This window comes from Xenopus tropicalis, chromosome 6 (genome assembly GCF_000004195.4).
Source record: "Xenopus tropicalis strain Nigerian chromosome 6, UCB_Xtro_10.0, whole genome shotgun sequence".
NCBI classification, from domain to species: domain Eukaryota; kingdom Metazoa; phylum Chordata; class Amphibia; order Anura; family Pipidae; genus Xenopus; species Xenopus tropicalis.
Genome location: NC_030682.2, coordinates 24,384,356 through 24,404,945, shown reverse-complemented (window position 1 = coordinate 24,404,945; position 20,590 = coordinate 24,384,356). Strand labels below are relative to the sequence as shown.

At 40.8% G+C, this 20,590-nt stretch overlaps 1 protein-coding gene across 4 annotated transcripts in view; it reads right to left on the bottom strand.

The window, feature by feature from the left end:
* The window catches only part of mpp7 (membrane protein, palmitoylated 7), a 203,917-nt gene that overhangs the window by 82,241 nt on the left and 101,086 nt on the right, over positions 1-20,590 (bottom strand). For all 4 annotated transcript variants that reach the window (XM_031903186.1, XM_031903188.1, XM_031903187.1 and 1 more), the window contains 2 exon segments: positions 10,044-10,121; positions 2,499-2,579 (listed from right to left, as the gene is read on the bottom strand). In XM_031903186.1, coding sequence (XP_031759046.1) covers positions 2,499-2,579; positions 10,044-10,121 — 159 coding nt within the window.

Sequence of the window (20,590 nt, the reverse complement as noted above, 5' to 3'; positions counted from 1 at the left end):
AGTCTGACTAATCTATAGAAATATGTATATACTATTAGAGATAAGAAAGCAGAAAAAGTGTACTTTGTGGTGCTTCTACATTAATACCCTTTCCAGTGCAGTTTTCATCAACCAGGAGAACCAAGGGGTATCAAGAAAGCAATTATAATGACTGGGGGGGAAGAGCTAAAATCTGGCACTCCCCAGTGATTTCACCTTGCCTTCTCCTTTATCGGGGTCGTGTTTTTAAAAAATCACACTCATCATGTACGTAGCGATGAATAATACATGGTATCTGTCTGGGCTTTAAAAGATTATAAGCTTTAAAAATGATCCCTTTACTGGAGATTCCCATGGATCCTCTCTGTGTTATATATGTGTGGTTGATGTGCCCTACAGATCCTTCCCCTGAAGCACAGTAGGAGGTGTAGATAATCGCGGCTCTGCCCCCACATAGGAAAATAAAAATGACATTTCCCTGACAGGTCTAGCTGGATACTGAATGGTTGGCATACTACGGTGCAAAGGGCAGAGAGCCACTGACTCCTGCACAGCCTGGGAAAGCAACAAGCAGGAGCAGGAATGGCTTAAATATATATATATGCCCAAATAATAGCTGTATACTAAAGTTAATCCTGAGATTAAAAAAAAAAAAAGTAATTACAATATTTGAGGTTAGAGGCCATATGCAGCAACATGACTATTTGGTGCTAGGCCCTTCCATTAAAAAATCTTTGGAGGAGCTTGGCACAGCCAATCCTGTTCAACCAACTTCCCCTGTCCATTCCCAGTTCCTTGCCCGCTGTCAGGCAGGAGAGTGGCTAGGGTGGGGGGATTTCTATACTACAGAAGAAGCAGACCCCCCTGTCCCCCATTCTAACCATGGGGTCTGCTTCCTCTATTGTTAAGCGACTAGAGATATGTGTTTGGTGTCTTTATTTTATAAACCCATGTCCCCACAACAGCTAACACAACCCATGCTATTACAGTACCTCCTGTCACAGACAAGACCAGGGTCAGACTGAGGGGTGCAGGGCCCACCGGGCCGGAGAAGAAATATTATAATAGAGCATAAAAAATGTAATAGATAGATAGATAAATAGATTGATAGATTAATGTCAATAAATATACATTTATAGGGCACATTCACCGGGGCTCCCGGCCCAGGGGCCCTGCAGGTGCCCCCGCCAGCCGCGTCACCTAACCCCCCGCAGGGGCCCCCACCCGGCGTCCTCCCCTGAGCGCGCGTAAATTTAAGGCGTCAGGGGAGGAACGGTCGGGCAGGGGGAGTCCCGCAAGGGTTGGATATGGGCCACCAGGGCCCACCGGGATATTTCCCGGTATCCCGGCGACCCAGCCCGACCCTGGACAAGACTGACCTGATATGAGAAGAAATATTATAATAGAGCATAAAAAAATGTAATAGATAGATAAATAAATAGATTGATAGATTAATATCAATAAATATACATTTATAGGGCACATTCACTTATTCACTTACCTTGATGCGGTGTGCCCAACTGCCTTCTGCAGTTGAGTCTGATTTGTCAACATGGACGTAACTGTATGTGCGCATCCTTGCAAACTGGGGGCAGTTGTGCAAAATTTTTTAAGCCTACCTGCTGTCATTTCCAGTGTTCAGTGTATGAGCGATGTGTGCCCTATTCTTTTGGGGCCAAGTGTGCTGTGTCTATTGATGCAAGGCAATGAGAAAACCCTGGAAATACCACCTAGTCAGGAGGGGTGGTAGCTCCAGGGTTCACAAAATGTATACGGGTGCACAGTGCTTGGGGGAGACGGCACACTCCAAGCAGTATTAAGCAACAAAGAAGGTACCAGCACTCAAAAGCAACTGCAATGCGTTACTAGTCCCCTGTTGTTAATGTGTCAAGAAGAAACATACAGCTCCAGGGTTCCCATGTGTCAATAGGCGCAACAGCGTATCTTGATTCAAGTACCTTTATTGTAAGTGGCGATGTGCACAACTGACTGCAGAGAAAAGAGCAAGCTGCACACTGTGCTTGTGGACATAAATGTGCCCTCATTTGTATAACACACATGTAAAAATATAAACATATATATATTTTAACTTATTGTGCCTTGGGCAGAGCAAATCTTCATTCTATAAACAAGGCCTTTGTACCCACAGATTTATGTGATCCAATTTGGGACAAACCAGAGATCTCCTCCAGTGCCCACAGCAACACCAGCTGCACTAACCTTACCTTATATGAACCCCTATTTGCAGCTGAACAAGGGAACAAAATGCCAAACCCACTTATATAAAAACTTTTACAAAAGCCAGGTTGAAACCTGTCACCGAATTATTATTAGGGGTTACTGTCCATCAGCCGTAGACTTTCCGAGAAGGTTGCGGAAAGGTGATATATTTAAGTTTCCCTTGAAAGAACATACGGTACTTGGCTTCCAAATAAATAAGGCAATTTCTTTCAGAGTGCCGTTAATGGAGACTTTGTGCGAGTGTGTGAGTGGATGGTGCAGGTGTAACGTGTCCTCACCTTGAGATTTGGTTTTGACAGCAGTTTCAGCAGCTCTCTGATCTCACTGTTCAGCGACTTGCTCTGCAGTTCCTCCGCCAGCTGTGAACGAGACGGAATTGACACCACAGAACATTAGCAGAGCACTGTCTCACCCGGCGTCACTGACAACTGAGAATCTATCTTGTCTGAAGTGATTGCTTTCCAGTGTGCTCCAACAGGGGCCAGCAGGAGCAGAAAGCAGCCTATTAATCACTGTCCCTCTCTTCTGGGCCCCTGCGGACCCAATTCAAGCCAGTTCTTTCAGCTCAAGAAATCATATCTGGCACTGCAGCACTCAGATTACATTGATTTATGGCAAGGAGGGCACAGCCCAGCACTTCATAAAGGTAAATGGCTCCCTGCAAGCACACAAAGGCCTTCTTGTATAATGGCTGCATCAAACTCTGACACTGCATGTTAACAAATATTATAAAAATATAACTCCTGAATGAAGTGGTAAAATCCTGATGGCTTCCAAAAAAACCCGGCAGAAGATGTGCTTACAAAGGTTTAAACAAGGCAGCTAAAACACAGCATTCCACAAAAACATTACATCAATCACAGTGTCTGACATGGGCAGCCATTTTGTTTATTTCTTTTACTGTCCTTTCCTGAAACCTGTCTCTCTTTGCTGTCTCAGCTTTCTTATTTTTTGCAAAAGGATATCAGAAAAATATTTAATGTGCTAATTATGAAAGTCAAAAGACACATTATTTGGGACCATGTGCCCCAGTGACTAATCCATTCCCTTTAAGAATTTCATTAGGATGTAATGAACCTGCTTGTGTGTTTGTGGAGTGTGGAGGGAACTGAACTACCCAAAAGAAACCCACATAGGTCAGTTATTTTTAGACAGCACTGTGTTTTAAACCTACTGTGATCCAAAATTTGGGTAGACATTCCATGAGAATATACATGTTACAGATTTATGAAAACATTGCTGTAGTTTCAGGTGTATCGAACAGCAGCTAAGCCTTCATCTCTCTGTAACTGCTCACTGCAACTCCACCCCTCGAGTGGCCAATTACAGCTCATAGGGTATGGGCAGCTTAACAATTCTGTTATCACTTAAGTCCTATAAATATATATTAAACAAGCCTTTTACAGGTGAAGATAAACCTCAACGTAAAGTTGTAGTTCTCTGCTAAGGTCTAACCTAAATCCTTGATTGGAAGGGTTGATTGTTCCCAAATAATTTCTCTGCAGACACAAATCATTTGAGAGCTGTTAACCCAGGACACTGTCTCCCTAAGGGTGAAGACACACTGGGCTACTAGTAGCAGCTACTTTTACATGGCTACTAAACTCCAGAAAATAGCCTGCCATAGAGAGTACTGAGAATTGCCTCTGCTAAAACAAATATAGACACAATTATCAATAAAAGATTAGCATTGTCTATTTTAGTAGCCACGACAAGTAGCTACTAGTAGCTCTGTATGTCTTCACCCTAAGGGCTCTGGCACACGTGGAGATTAGTCGCCCGTGACTAATCTCCCCGAACTACCATCCCACCGGCGAAAATGTAAGTCGCCGGTGGGATGGCACACGCTGCGCAGGCGATTTTGGCAAATCGCCTGTGCAGCGTGTGCCATCCCACTGGCGACTTACATTTGTCGCGGGCGACTAACCTCCCCGTGTGCCAGAGCCCTTAAACTGCAGCGAGCCACTGAGGAGTCACAATGACTACGACCAATGAAAGCAGCCTGAAACAGTGACAATATGTACAATATGTTAAAACCCCTATCAGCTTGGTAGATAGGGGTTTTAACACCAGTATCAAAAATCAACTCAAGCTGAGTCACAATGTGTTGAATACACAAGTAATAAATACATGCAGACACACATGCAAACGTTATTTAGCACTACCTGTATATTACTTAGAGAGGGCCTTTTAACTTCAAAGTGCCATAGTGCTTCACATCCACTTGGATCTAAACTTTACCAAGTGAAAGAGCACTTTGTTGGAAGCTAATTTTTTACAGGCTGATTACTCAGGAAATGATCCTGAAAACTGAATCCATTAACTTTAAAGGCACCCTAAAAATAAAAAAGAAATGTAATCCTAATTCAATATTCTGAACAGACATAGAATTTCATGGAATAAGAGTTTAGGTAACATTATCTGAAGACCAAATGAGAGAGAAATCTGACGTGCCCTGCCAGCAAACGGAAAATAAATCCAATGAGGGTACACATATCCAAAACCTAAACTGGAATTGGAAAAGTACACCCAAAAAGAAATTAGGCTTGCAAGTGGAGGGTATAGTTTTTCCTGCATAGTAGTAGTCTTTTTGCTTGAAAATAACACCACAATAAGGGTTATTAGAGTTCTTTAAAGAAAACAACTGAATTAAAATGTATAAAAGACAAATCTCTACAACTTTAAATCCACAACCCTTTCAAATATTCTTTGGCCTAAGCACTTTTCTGCACAGTCTCCAGTAGAAATGCTCCTAGAACATAGAAACATCTCGGCTGGCATATCTGTATGCTAATCTTTTGCAAAGCAAAGAATAAAACTTATGGGAGATCTAACTGATAATGCTATGGCCTGGGGTTCTCTATTACTGCCATCATGTCACTTCCAGCTAACTACTTGTAAGAGCATTATAGCACAACTGGGGGGCTAAATGAGGCCTGATGAAAGGCTGTTAACAGTCAACCTGAAAATAACTGAGGCACAGACATGGCTGAGGCTGCAATATGATCTTTTACCAACCACAGAGAATATAGAGGCAACAAAGGAAGCTCTTACTCAACTATTAGACCACCTAAACAGGTACCACAGATTGCCATGGCCTTCTCACAGTTGTGACCAACACTCTTATGCATGTTAACTAACATTTCCCATTCATAAGACTTTGCCAGTAGGCAAAAATCTCTTGGTAACAATTCTGAGGGATTCCTACCTAGCTGCAGCCAGGTCTGCCATAGCAACGTATGTTTACTATTTATGTGAATCATAAGTCATTGTGGCAGGTATAAACATTACCAGGGCGTTTGAGGACTCTAATGGAGAACTACAAAGGGAAAATGAGACTGTACAACAGCCCTTTAATAGGTGTGTGGTAATTATGGGTTATGCTTAAAGAACCCGATTGAGCGTATAATATCTCCTCAGCCACATCCAATAAAGAGGTCTTCTCCACAAACACATGCAACACCCAGACACAGCCTGAAGGACCTAACAGAGGGAGATCTTTCCAGTTAATCAAAACTTTCTTGCGTTGCACTGGAATATTAATGTTTTGTCCACACCCTACAGTTAAAGTGCCATAACAGTATTGCAGAGCTGTATTACTATTGTTTCCCAAGAAGCATTAGTCTTCCTTCTACAGGTTGGACGGACTTGCTCATTATAACAAATGATGTCTGCGTGGATGAATGGGCTCTGTGTAAGTTGCCAGCACTTTATGTTAACAATGAACAGGCATAACGTATTTCATTTCTATCCTACACAGGTATTACAGAGGTTACAGTAACATGCGGTTTGTGGCTGAGCCAAGAAAATGGGAGATAAATTGTACAGACTAACATATTGTAGAAACACAGACGCTATCTATTGGGTATGTACTTAAGTTCATGCATATAACACGGAGGGGGGTTGTAATATTCAAGGTTGGAGATATGCACCATGGGCTTCGAAACCTCAGACAGGGTAACATTAACTTTAATTGAGAAAGAGTTCTAGATAGAAAGTGTTTCTTTAAGCTGGGTGATGTAAACTACATATTATTAGACTAACATAATGACCATGGAGGTCGAAAGAAGATCTTACAGCCTTGTTCAGGAATGGTTAGTGTTTGGTAATACACCTGAATGGTGCAGACATTAGTTTTAGCCTTTCTTTCATAGGTGAATGATGCAAGGAGCTGTAGACATCTCCACTCAGTGCTCTTTCAGGGGCTGTTGCCCTAAAATCCATAGCAGCCTTCAAATGCTTTGGGTTAGAGAGGGATGTTGGCTGGGTGAAAAGAATCTGTGACCACCAAATTCATATAATGACAAGAGGTCCTCTGCGCTCACCCATTATCAATATATAAATATGGGACATAGTCTTCATAAGCTCACAGGAATTTTGCAATCTGCTTGGTTGAGATGCTTAGCCAATCAGATTTTCCATTTCTCCTAAGATATCTGAACACCCTCAGTATTAGATAAGAAAATTATTTGTTCTATATCTACATACAGAACTTTTGGTGTGGTGCCTGAGGTAGAAGGAGTAGCCCTGTTGCCCGTGGCCAAAGTAAGCTGATATAGCAACTAAATGGCAAACACAATAAACAGCAAAATGTAATAAAAGAACCAATTCTTAAACTGACTCAATGTATGCATCTGAATTTTTTATTATACGTTAAGGCCTAGACAATCATAAGCATACTTCAAATCTGTAGCCAGCCACACAACAGGCAGGTATCAGTCCATCAGTTACTGTCACTACTACTTGTGTTAATACTGTGTGAGCACTGCAGGGCAAAAGGGATACAAATAAAATGGAATGAAATTATCCAATTAACACCTTCAAGGATCAAGATGTTCATAGTTATGTATAACAAGGGTTTTATACATTGTTTTGTGGTGGCTTATATTAAACCTGTTCATTGGTTGAGATACAGGTTATTATACACATGGGGGCTGTCCTACCCACCAAACAGGAATATGAATATGGGGGGGGGGCTTGGGTTTATAAGAAATCTCATTTCAAGTGGAAGGATCTGACCTATAGACATCTGTTGTTATTATATTGTGTTGATGAACCCTTGTTATAACTTGTGCATGCACTTGCATAACAAGCTCACAAAATGTTTTATAAAGTACCCAACCAAACCACAGCTGGAACTACGACCTGAACCACAAGTGGAATGGAACTATAAATTCACTTGATTGTGGATTAGGTGGGATTTTAAAAATCCAGGGGTCTTACATTTAAAGCTTCAGGACGAGAAAGTTGTTTGAGAGGAAGAAACGTTAACCCATCCACATTCTAGCTATGCTACCATCACACACCATTGCCAATCCATGCCAGGCTCTCCTGGTTCTCAATCTGTTAACAGAAACCCAAATAACAAAAATAAAATGTGTTCCCCCATCTGAGTTTAGCAACAGCTCAGCGCCTGCGTCTAGCATCTCTCATCCAAACACTTCATCCTAAGGAACGGATTTCTCCAGCAGCGTTTCATGTTGATTTAAGAAATTGTAACAAAAGATGTGCAAAGTCGTCATCTGGTAGAAATTTGATTTTTCCCAGTGTTTTATGCTCACTAATGTACATAATGTTTTGCTTCTTAATCTTGTGTTGGACACTCACCACTTTCTTTAATCTGCGCACATTCCTCGCCAAGAACTAGAAAACAGGATTCTTCATGGATTCTGATATATCCAGCACTATAAAACATCACCCAGTTGAGCGAGGCACTGGTAATGCACATTAATGCTCAGAACTGAATGTATAGTATTGATGTGTCTGCCTAGAGGTAATACAATCTGACTTAAACAAACTTATGTTCATAACAAGGAATTACTAACACAGAAATGTCTCCCTTGGAAGTGCTTTTTGGCATCTTATTTTGTGGAACATTAATTGGTCACAACCAGTGTTTGCCAGTTTGCACTGCTGTACTGCTTTATGTGCCTGACACTCTAGGCACACATAATAAGGTCGACCCCAAGGCCTCAGGACCCCCAGGGAGGGAAGGTGAGTGGGGATTTGATTTATGTTTAAGGGGAATATAAAAAAGCAGTCATGTACTGAAGGCCAGGGCAATTAATTGGAAAAGACAGGAACTTGGTTTATTCTTTACTAAAAGTAGGTGCCAGATAATGGTAAAAAATAATTTAACTATTCTTTCTGCACAAACAGCCAAAACAGTAGAAAGTGGGTGATAGTATTTTGCCCCTCGTAAAGCTCTCTCTCCATATAACCCTGTGTAAAGAGCGTTCCTGGTCAGCCCATGTATGGCTCCTTTATGCACAACAAACAACAAGGGAGGCCCCACTAACAAGTATGGATGCTAAAAGTCAATGTCCAGTGAACAAACATAAATAATCCCATCTGAAACACACTGTTTAGATCACTATAGAAATGCCATATTTATCTATGCTGTGACTGAAGCACAGATGGGAACTAAGCTGCATAAACCCATATTGGTGGCCAAACAATTAAAGGAGATATATTGGGCCAGATTCAGTAAGAAAAAGTTATCTCATGGTTTATCACATGAAAACTTATGGATGAGATTCAGCTCGAGGAGGAAAAAACTTTTCTCCAAATTCACTTTTCCCATATACCGTACTTCAATCATGTTTTCACGTTGTAAATTGTGAGATAAGTTTTTCTAAATTGAACTGCATCTCAAACTGAATCTTATCCATAGGTCTTCACATCAAACGTTTTCCAACAGAACTGAATCTGGCCCATTGAATGTGGCAGTGCATTATACTCCTCTGAATATAAAAGGAATAAGCTTATAAAAAAACCAAAATGTGATTTATTGAGAAATTCCTCCAAAGTCCCACCCATCTGGTCCACTTCCTGCTGCCTTCTTTCCCAGGCTGTGCAGGGGAGCCGGTGGCACTCAGCAAACTGCACTGTATTACAGGAACCAATCAGCAGCTAGGCTGGCCTAATAGAGAATTGAAGCCTGTCTTGTGTGACTGCAGGGCTGTGATTGGCTATTTCGCTCCTACTGTGGTTCTAGTAGGGACCATTAGGACACACCCACCCCTCATTTGAAAAAATGACTTTTGAAAAAACCCTTTTCTGCCAGGTCCCAAGTATTTTGCATAATAGATCTCATACCTGTATAAGTAACTGCATAAATTCAAGAAGAACAAGTATCCCAACGAGAATCTGAGATCTCCGCATGGTGTGCACGCTCTACTCAGACACTACACACTATTTCTTTCAAACGGGCAATAAAAGTAATAGTAAGAGATGACAAGCAGATTTTTTTGGTGTTTATTAGAATTATGGGTACAGGAAATTGACTACTCCATCACTGTCAAAAACTTGTTCTCCAAATGGACTTTTTAGGCTGTGACAGTAATTTAAAGAGCCGTCCTGCGCATGAATCACTGCTGTTCGGTGCTAGGGGAGCCCTCTGACAGATCCCCCCCAGTGTTTTTTTGCACTTTATTCCTACACTATTAGCTGTCATTTATCTCTGTCAGCAAAACAGATGCTCTGTCTGTCTCTATTTTTCTACAGCATTTTTCTTGTCTCTCTCTCCACCCCCCCCCCCCCCATTACTGCTAAATGCAGCCTCACTCTCCCTACAGAATGGGAAGCTGTAATTTAAATTATGTTTCTAACAAACTAAACACACCTAGATAGCATTGGTTTCACACATGCTTGAAAGCAAATTAAATGAAAGTCAGCACAGACTCACTGCTGACAGCACTCCTGGAAAGCTTTTCAGCACTACTGCTTGCACCCAGTGAATGGCTTTCACATATTCCTACTGAGACGGGAACGGCACATAGGGCAGACAGTCAGGCTAACAGACACACATAGGCCATACTTACTTCTTCTGCCAAGGCTGTAGCACTGTGGATAACGGGCATAGGGTTCTCCTTCTCATAGTAATGCAATTTTTCATGTATCTGAAAAAACAAAAACGGAAATATATTTAAGCACTTATTCTGACATTCTACGTGTAGTTCAATACATTAGCACTCAACAAAATTAAAAGGAGTTTTTAACCACCTGATTTTTGGATTTTAGCCTTCTTCTGACAAACATTCGGATGTAGGTTGAACGTTTAGATGCAATGATCTAAAACTAACATTCAGACTGAAATTGTATGATAAGCCCTAAAAATAACATAAAATAATTGGCAGACCCTGATTGTAGGAAAGTGACTTCCATTGTAGGTCTCCCAAGGGTATCGCCCAATAGACAATACATGCACAGATTTTCGACTAACTTTTCGACTAAACGACCGATCACCATAGTACAAAAATGATCAGGGCGCTAATTGGGAGCCCACACATGGTCCAAAAATCATCTGCAGCTCCACCTACAACATGCAAACTGCATATGATTTAGATAATAAAAGGCAGCATTAGAGGGTATGGTACTGGGAGCAGGATGCATGTTTTTTTATTCTTCATAAAACCAAAACGAAAATGAACACATTTCTGAAGTATCTGCTTGTGCTTTGCTTTCATCTGTGTCACTGTCCCTTTAAGGCACAAAGCAATGTTATATAATATATATACATGGCACACTGACACTAATATAAAGCGGTGGAGCCCTAACATGGGAAGTTACCCAAGTCATCATTAGCGTCTGCTGAAGTGTTATATATGAAGTCAGGTGGAAAAAATGTTTGGCATGTAGTTCGACCCGAAGAATAACAGAGAGCGTGTGTATTTTGTGCGGTGCCACCATATTGCAAAAGCAATCACTTCAAATATTCTGTCTAACGCTAGAACACTTTTATAGTTCTACTCGCAAATGCCTCTGCAGAGAGATTACCGCCTCGCCTAGTAAATGTGCCATTGCACTGGATTCAACTTGGCTCCTCGGCCTGCGGAATCCTTGGAGGTTGCTGCTCGTATAATAACCTGGAACTTGCCATGCAGGCACATATAGTGATGTAATCAGCAACTGCTGCCCTGCATATATATATATATATATACACACACACATGGACCAGGTCCTTCATTTTACTAAAATATCAGTTCTACATTAAAGGAGAAGAAAAGTTTAAATCACTGGGGGGGGGGGGGTGATACAATATTAGCTCACCCCCTGCCAGTGATTAAGATCGCTTACCTGGATCCTCCATCTTTGAAGTCTTTCATCTTCTTTTCATTGCAGTTTGCAGCATCGGACTGGGCCGATGGGATACCAGGAAAAAACCCGGTGGGCGGCCCAGATCCGATCCCCCCCCCCCCCCCCAGGGCGCTCTTGTGATCTGCCATCTCCCTCCCCCGACACGCAGCAGGTAAGGTTCGGGAGCGCTCGGGGTTGGAGGGTGTTGGAGGCCTCGGCTTGGGGGGGGGGGTGAAGGCAGTGGGGACCATTAGGGGGTATAGGGTACCCCGAGGCAGAAGCCCCGATGGGCCCTGCACCCCCCAGTCCATCCCTACCAGTTTGTGCAGTAAAATGAAAGCTGAACAAAAAGCTGGCTCTTTCACTCTAGTGCACAGAAATACTCCAGGCCGGTGCAGTTTTTTACTAACAGGAGCACCAGCCCGGGGTATCCGGTAAGTGATTATAATCACTCGGAGTAACTAACATTTGGAACCCCCCCCCAGTGATTTAGACTTTCCTTCTCCTTTAAAATTGTGCTTTTTATGGTATTTGTATGTCAAAGCACTAAGACACAGAGTTTGTTTTTTTAATTTGACAACTAAGTTCTTAAATGTCCCGACAATGCTTTTATGGTTGTACGAAAATATTGCAATTGCATTCCGAAAGTCACAAAATTTTTGTGCCGAAAAGTTTGTTAACGCCACGAAAACCTTTCTGGCTTTGGAAGCCTTCCACAGGACTCAATGGCACTTGATAGATCAAACCTGGCGAAAAGTCCCGATAAAAATGTAACCAAAGCGTTAATGAATTCCAAAATTTCTTTGCGCAAAGTACATTTTTTTTTAATGGAAATTTACCGAAAACCACAGAAAAGTGTGGATTTTTTTCAAAATTTTCGAATACACTTCGAAATGTTTTATAATTTAGAACAAATATGAATTTATCTGAAAATTGTTCAGTAAATGGGCCCCACAGTGTTTGCTAAAATATTCAGCACAGGTGTTTTAATATGTTAAAGAAAAGCTATACCCCCAGAATGAATACTTAACCAACAGATAGTTTATATCATATTAGGTGACCAATTAAAGAATCTCACCAAACTGAAATATATATATATATATATATATATATATATATATATATATATATATATATATATATATCAAAAAATATTGCCCTTTTTCTTTTCCCTTCCCTTGAGCCGCCTTCATTATTAAAATGAAATTTTCTATTTAGGATTACCCGATAGCACATACTGCTAAAAAACTATATTTATGTGAAAATGGTTCAGTTAGATGAAGCAGGGTTTTACATATGAGCTGCTTTATGTGATATATATTTACAGAGACCTACATTGTTTAGTGGTAGTGGTAGTTTTCCTTTAGTAGAGCCACCATCTGTAGTGATAGCACCTTGTTCACCTTTTAGCAGGATACTGATCCCAAATACAAGAGCAGATCAAGAACAAAAAGTTACGTATGTCCTACAACTCCCCAGTCACAACCCTGATCTTAATATGGAGGAATTATTAAGGAAATAAAAGGTATAGGACCTTTTATTCAGAATGCTCAGGATCTGGAGTTTTCTGGATAAGAGGGACTTTTAAACATTGAATAAACCCAATGGAATTGTTTTGTAAGGATTCATGCAGCTTAGTTACCATCAAGTACAGGTACTGTTTTATTATTATAGAGAAAAGGGAATCATTTAACCATTAAATAAACCCAATAGGGCAGTTCTGCCCCCAATAAGGGGTAATTATATCTTAGTTGGGATCAAGTACAGGTACTGTTTTATTATTACAGAGAAAAGGGAATCATTTAACCATTAAATAAACCCAATAGGGCTGTTCTGCCCCCAATAAGGGGTAATTATATCTTAGTTGGGATCAAGTACAGGTACTGTTTTATTATTACAGAGAAAAGGGAATCATTTAACCATTAAATAAACCCAATAGGGCTGTTCTGCCCCCAATAAGGGGTAATTATATCTTAGTTGGGATCAAGTACAGGTACTGTTTTATTATTACAGAGAAAAGGGAATCATTTAACCATTAAATAAACCCAATAGGGCTGTTCTGCCCCCAATAAGGGGTAATTATATCTTAGTTGGGATCAAGTACAGGTACTGTTTTATTATTAAAGAGAAAAGGGAATCATTTAACCATTAAATAAACCCAATAGGGCTGTTCTGCTCCCAATAAGGGGTAATTATATCTTAGTTGGGATCAAGTACAGGTACTGTTTTATTATTACAGAGAAAAGGGAATCATTTTTAAGAATGTGAATTTGATTAAAATGGAGTCTATGGGAGATGGACTTCCTGTAATTCGGAGTTCTCTGGATAATGGGCTTCCAAATAATGGATCCCATACCTGTACAATGTAATTTGTAAAAGCGAATGAAAACATAGAGCTAAAATCCTACAAAAATGTAAAATGTGCAAATAACGATAGAGCCAGTCTAGTTAGGTTTAAGAAAAATATATATTTTTACTTTCTAATGTTTAATGAAAAGAGACAAATTCTGATGCCCCCCCCCCCCCTTCCCCCCTGGTACAGGCTAAATTCTTTGTGCAAAGGCAAAAAGAATAATACAGACAATTATCCTGAAGTAACGTAATAACATGCATGCAAGCTACTCATTTACTGGGATAGAATTTCCACCCTACCCACACAAAAATGATGATGTCCCCAAAGGTTACCATGAAATATAATCTCTGTAAGGCACGGAGAGATATGTGGGGTTAGATAAACGCTTAAAGATAATAAAATCTGGGCAAGTGAAACAAAAAAGTGGTCTGAATATGTCAAGTAATAATATGCCCCCCAAAAGGAGACGGCAGAAGGCACAGTGTCAAGGACCTGAGAAACAGGTTCCAGTACCGTAGCCCCTCCAATTGCTTTTTATGCTTCTGAGACGTTACACATGAGCCGTTCCGTAACCCTGTTATTGTAAAGATGCACGGAACTTCATAAAAATGTGTTTTAATGCCTGCAAAACATATTCTGATGGATTCCTCAAAAGACGCTGGTGGCCCACATGAGGTCTTATTAAATGTCTGGCACAGACAGGCCTATTACACGAAATCCAAGAGGAAGATGACAACATTCTATGACTATGATTACATTAGCAGACGCTGCCAGGGGAGGGCTTGCAGCAACGCCACAGACAGCAGTACTACATTAATTCACTGCTGTCCGGCTAAGCAGTGTATCAGCTACTTTCATCATTAAATAAGTGCCCATTAATCCTCTATCTGATTTTTCCCCTAGACTGAAAAGAAAACATAAGGTTTTGCTCACTTTACTTTTCTACGCTTATTTTCATTCTTTGGGCCGTTAGAAAGTGCTAAGCTAGAACAATTGCACAGCTGTGGGACAAGAACTCTGAAAAAGTCTGCGTAATAAATGTAAAAAAAGGCAAAAGAATTATGGAGGTGGCAGTGAGATACAGGTTGCAGACTGGGAAATGGCACTCGCTAAGGAAATGAGTTCACAGTTACCTGGAGTCGAATCTACATTTCGCACTTTAATCAGCTCCGGGCCGGAGCCAAACCCCCAGTTTCAGTGGTTAATGAAAAAGCTTGCAGATGACTAGAGCGATCAAACGTGCAAGAAAAGGGAAAGCTGTGGTGGGGAAACGAAGAGAGAGGATTGGGGCAAAATGTGGTGTTTTCCATGTTTTCAGACAACTGAGTGTTGGCCTGCAGTGAACTTCACACCATTCAGTTGGTGCAAAATTAAATTTTTTACACCTCGACACAATAAAACCTCTAATCGCTCTGTTTAGCGCCGGGCGAAAATTATGTATCGGCTTGTAAAATGTTCATTAAAATGGAAAAAAGACGAGCACCAATTAAAGTTGGTGAATGAAATCCCATAAAGAAAGGCAGTAAGGAAGGGAATGGAGGTGACTACTGTTAATGTGCCAAGACCATGGCTGCACATGTTATTGAGTCTAGTAGGCTACTGCTGTGCTTGGCACAGGTACGGTGCCCGGCTATGTGCAGCCAAGGTTGGCACAGCCATTAGTGGTGCTGGAGTGGGGAGAACCTAACACCTGCCTTGCCTGATGAAAAAGATCCCTCCTAGGTGTGTTACACACAGCAAAACCTGGTGAAGGCTAGCACTTGGGTATATAACTGGGCACTGGGAGACATGTTAAATATACCCTATTACATATGGGACCTGCTTTCCAGAATGATTGGGACCTGGGGTTTCCAGATCAGGGATCTTTCCACAATTTGGGTCACCATACCATAAGTCTACTAAAAATCATTTATACACTAAATAAACCCCATAGCATTGTCTCCAATAAGGATTAATTATATCTTAGGATCAAGTACAAGGTACTGTTTTATTATTACAGAGAAAAATTACTATGTAAAAGATTTGATTAAAATAGAGTCTATGGGAGATAGTTCTCCCATAATTTGGAGCTTCCTCGATACCAGGTTTACGGATAACGGATCCCATATCTGTATATCGATTCCAGATTTTGATTCTAATTCCATATGAATTTTTAAATATTTCCCTGGAGCAGGCAATGCCGGGAATTATATAAGATTACAATGATAGCAAATTGTGAGCAGAATATGCCACTAGGCTATCGGAGTATGAGAAGTGTACAGGCTGAGATGGGGTGCGCCGGAGTGTTCCATGTTGCTGAACGCATTTAGTGCTCACTTATCTGTGCCGAGCTTGGTTTTAGCCATATTGCTGTTTCCAATTTATGTCTATTTCAGCATTTTGTTTCCATTTGGTACCCACCAACGTCTATTTTTTTTTTTTTTTTAAATAAGCATTGTAAATTTTCCTCAAAAGGCACAGCTGATTTGTGGATACCGCTGAACATACCAATAAAAGCTGGATCAGAAGGCCAAAAAAATGAAACAAAATGTTAGAGCGGCAATAAAGTGCACAGCCCAGCCATGTGTGAGTTCTTTGCTTTTTCTTTTCCATTTCTATAGGAGTTCTATAAAATGCTTATGGCTTTATATTTGGATCCTAATAACACTTACATTTAGCAGCTCACACATCCTGCACATTCGGCATAAAAGGAATATATTATGTGACTTTCTCCTGCCATATATTGTTATAGAAATATTCCGCAGCTCTGTACAATATGAAAACACAGTTGTGCTCAGACACGTTCTACAATTAGGATTTCATTTCAGTGGGATGCAACCTTATCCGCAGAATGAAAATCAGCCTCACAGCAATTCAGCTTACCAAGAGTCCTCCAGTAATGAATACAATGTATTACCAACATAAGGGAGAACCAAAAATTGATGTAAACTAGTAATGCTACACCCTATGGCTACTTGGTACTACATTCCAATTCACATGCTATGGCAGCTCAAAAATCAGTAAATTTGTCTTCTACTGATTTCTCATGGATTCCTTAACTTCTCAACAGCAGCCCAGAGCACACTGAGCATGTGCAGTGCCACTGACAAAGCATGGCAGCATTGCCTAACAAGTCTGAAGACAAGTTTAAAGGCCCTGATCATTATTGTTATAGGGCTACTGGACCTCTCTGGTGGCATGGTAAGGCCGGTATATAAAATGCAGCACTTTTACTCTTATTTGTTAAGTTGTCCTTTAAAGCATGCATATTTGCAGTGTGGGTTAGATTTATTTTTTTAGAAATAACTTTTAGCTTCCAAATCCTGCGCTGCTATGGCACCTTTGATCTCCAGTGCATTATTTCTTATGGAACCTTACAACAAAAGCAGCACAGTTTTTACAATTAATCTCAATTATACTCGCTTTAGGTATAAATGTGCAAGTCTATTAAAGGCACTTGAAGAAACGGCTATTAAGTGAATTGTAAAATATGTTAGCATGGCTTATCTCTCTCGTTTTCAAACGAGAACTTTAATTTTGCCTAATCCTCTGGCCAATGAAATCATAACCTAATCCTGGAGCTCAGCCCAGTGACGCTAATGGACAGTATAATCTGCTCTATTACTGACTGAAAGGAGAAGCTGGCACTTTTGACATTTTCCAGCTAATGAGATGGGGCTTCTATAACCACGCAAGAAAGATCAAGTTCAAGGAGTATAAACATACATGCCACTTATATGACACATAAAACTCAAGGCCCCTACACTAGCACACTGAGCAAAATCCCAGCCGGGGGGAATTTGGAAATAGTAGATGAAGAATGAAACAGCTAAATTGCCTTAATTAAAATTGTTCTTAAAATGTACATTTCTACATAGCATGAATCTGCCATAGTATGAGCAACTCCCAATGGATTTCACAGTGTATATATATATGAAGTCTTGGATGGAATAGAATCCAAGCAATTGCTTTCTGTTTGATGTACAATAGCAACTGAAGCACCATAAAGCCTACAGCTTTCATTACTACTCTAGAGCTCATATATTCATGCTGCTGGACTATTGCTAAGTCCCAGAAACACTCATGTTTTTGAACTATATGTAGGTTATGTAATTCGTTCTTTAACTCCAAGTCTGAATTGTTGCATTACTATAGAGACAGATACAGGATTACCTTCAAATAGGCTTCAGGACAAACTGCACAACTGACTAATTATATTAAAAGGATATTGATAATATACTGAAATAGTGGCAGTGACATTCCCAAAGGCCTAATAAGATGATCATTGCGGTTTTTAATTTCAAACCGTTCTATTCTAGGGGCTTTAGCCCCAAACTTTGAGGTCCACTTACTATGGAGTACCGGACGTCAAGTGCTCCACTTTCTGGGCTTTAGCCAAAATTCCATGCCTACTCCTTAAGAAGTCAAGCTAGGAATTTGCAGCACTGTACTCAAGATAACAGTTTTAAAATTCAATGTGCACCACACGAGCACACCCAAGGGGCCACTGAACCCAGACCCAAATGGTAGAGCACCAATAGGTGCAAAAGAGCTCCCGTTATCTAAAAAGAACTTTTTAGGGGTCTGACCGCACTCTGCACCATGCACTGGCACTACCTAACTTAGTGATCTCCAACCAGTGGCTTGTGAGAAACATGTTCCTCACCAACCCCTTGGATGTTGCTCCCAGAGGCCTCAAAGCAGATGCTAATATTTTAATTCCTGGCTTGGAGGCACATTTTGGTTGCATAAAAACCCAGTATTCCACATAGGGGCTATTAAATAGCCAATGATTGCTCTTATTGTCACCATCAGGAACCATTTTCATGCTTCTGTTGTTCTCCAACACTTTTTCCATTTGAATGTGGCTCACAAGTATAAAAGGTTTGGGATCCCAGACGGAAGGGGTCTGGACCTTATGAATACAGTGCTGCTGGATGTCAGCAGTGCTGTATCTATGTGGCACAAAGTGGTCTCTACGCTTCTGCGCAATCTAGGAAAGTGCAAGATGGCCATTTTTTGCACTTTGTACCCTTAGTACGTGCACTGTTCTAAATAATATTTTGCTTCTAGTGTTGAGCTGCGTGGACCCTGCACTAAAGTGAAAATAACAGGCACAAATGTAATTTTACTGACCATAAATCTATGTACTGTTTATCTACTGCAGTGATCCCCAACCTGTTGCTCACCTTTCGATGTTGCTCCCAGTAGCCTCAAAGCAGGTGCTTATTTTTAAATTTTTTGCTTGGAGGCAAATTTTGGTTGCATAAAAACCCAGTGTAATTGCCAGAGCCTTCTGTAGGCTTCCAGTCCACAAAGGGGCTACCAAATAGCCAATTAAAGCTCTTATTGGCACCTCCAGGAATGCTTGTGTTGCTCTTCAAAACCTTTTCCATTTGAAAACTTTTTTCATGTGGCTCATGGATATAAAAGGTTGGGGATCCCTGATCTACTGTACCCCCAGAGGACTGGCTTTTTGGACAGTAAGGGGGATATTTATTACAGTGTGTAAGCCAACATCAACAGTGATATTACCCATAGCAACCAATCAGCAATTAGATTTGAATGGTCACCTATAAGCAGGGCCGGAACTAGGGGTAGGCAGAAGAGGCAGCTGCCTAGGGCACAACGATTGAGGGGCACCAGGCAGGAGCCTCTCCTGCCTACCCCTAGTGCTAGTTTGTCATTGCCTCCGCCGCTTGTCATTAGCAGTGGAGGCAATGATTGATCTAATCGCCCCGCATGGGCCGTTGGGGGGGAAGGGGGGCGGGGAGGTGGGCGGAGTTGGCCGACCGGGTTGCCTAGAGCGCCCGGTCGGCTTGGCCCGCCCCTGCCTACAAGTTAGAAAACAAATGCAAAGAGCTGATTGGTTGCTATAGGCAACATCACCAGGGATGCTGGCTTACACACTGTACTTAATATGCCCCTTACTGTCCAAAATAATAAATATCTTAATAATAAATGTCTTTTAAATCACAAAAGTCCAGCTGCACAGGTGTGTCTACTCTACCCATCTCTGGTGCTGTGAAACCCCTCATTGCTGGGAGTTTCATGCTGCAAATATCTATTCCAAATAAATTCTTATTTTTTAGCCAATAAAAACACTTGTACTAAAATCACAGATCATGGGGATAAAGCTGACCACTGTCAATAATCATTTAAAAGGACACTGTAGTGCCCAACTATCAACTGGACAGAGATAAATAGTTAAAATGTAAATGCTCAATTAAAAACCAAGCATTGTCTGACAGATGAATACTTTGAAATGATGGTACTTATCCCATGCCCACTGCTGCCTATGGGAACTGCATCAATATGGCAGCTCCTATGCATTTTTAAATTAGAATAATATTAAAATACCCCTGTGCTGGCTTTCCATAAGCAGCTATGTTTAAACGATTTAATGCTTGATGTGTTTCTAAAGACCCCTGATGGCTGTTTGCGGAGATGCCAGGCCAATAGTTATACAATAGTTATAATATAATAGGTATAATAATATTAATATATATATAGTTTAGGGAAAACAGTAATATACAGTATAAAATACGGTAAAAAATGTTGCCTGTGTGTCCAAATAATTCCTACAGGCTGGCAGAGCTGCTGATACCAACAACAATATATAATGGGCAATAATACTTGGTAATGATTAAGGCTGCATCTTAATAGCCCCAAAGACCTGGTGGCGTACAAATAGAGGCGAATGGAAGAAATCGTGTAAGTATAAACGTGTCCGTATGTAATCAATATCTTCTAGAACCTCTCTAAGCCAAACCTGTTTACAATGTGTGAAATACGTAATTTGGATCGGTGGCGCGGCGCAGGCTCCAATGATGATAACATTCGATTGTTCCCTTACTCAACTCGTAAAAATTTATCCTCTACTGGTTGTCATTTTTGTTTTAACTGGAACGGAATAATGTATGACTTTAATATAAAGATGTAGGGGGGGAAAAGGGGCTT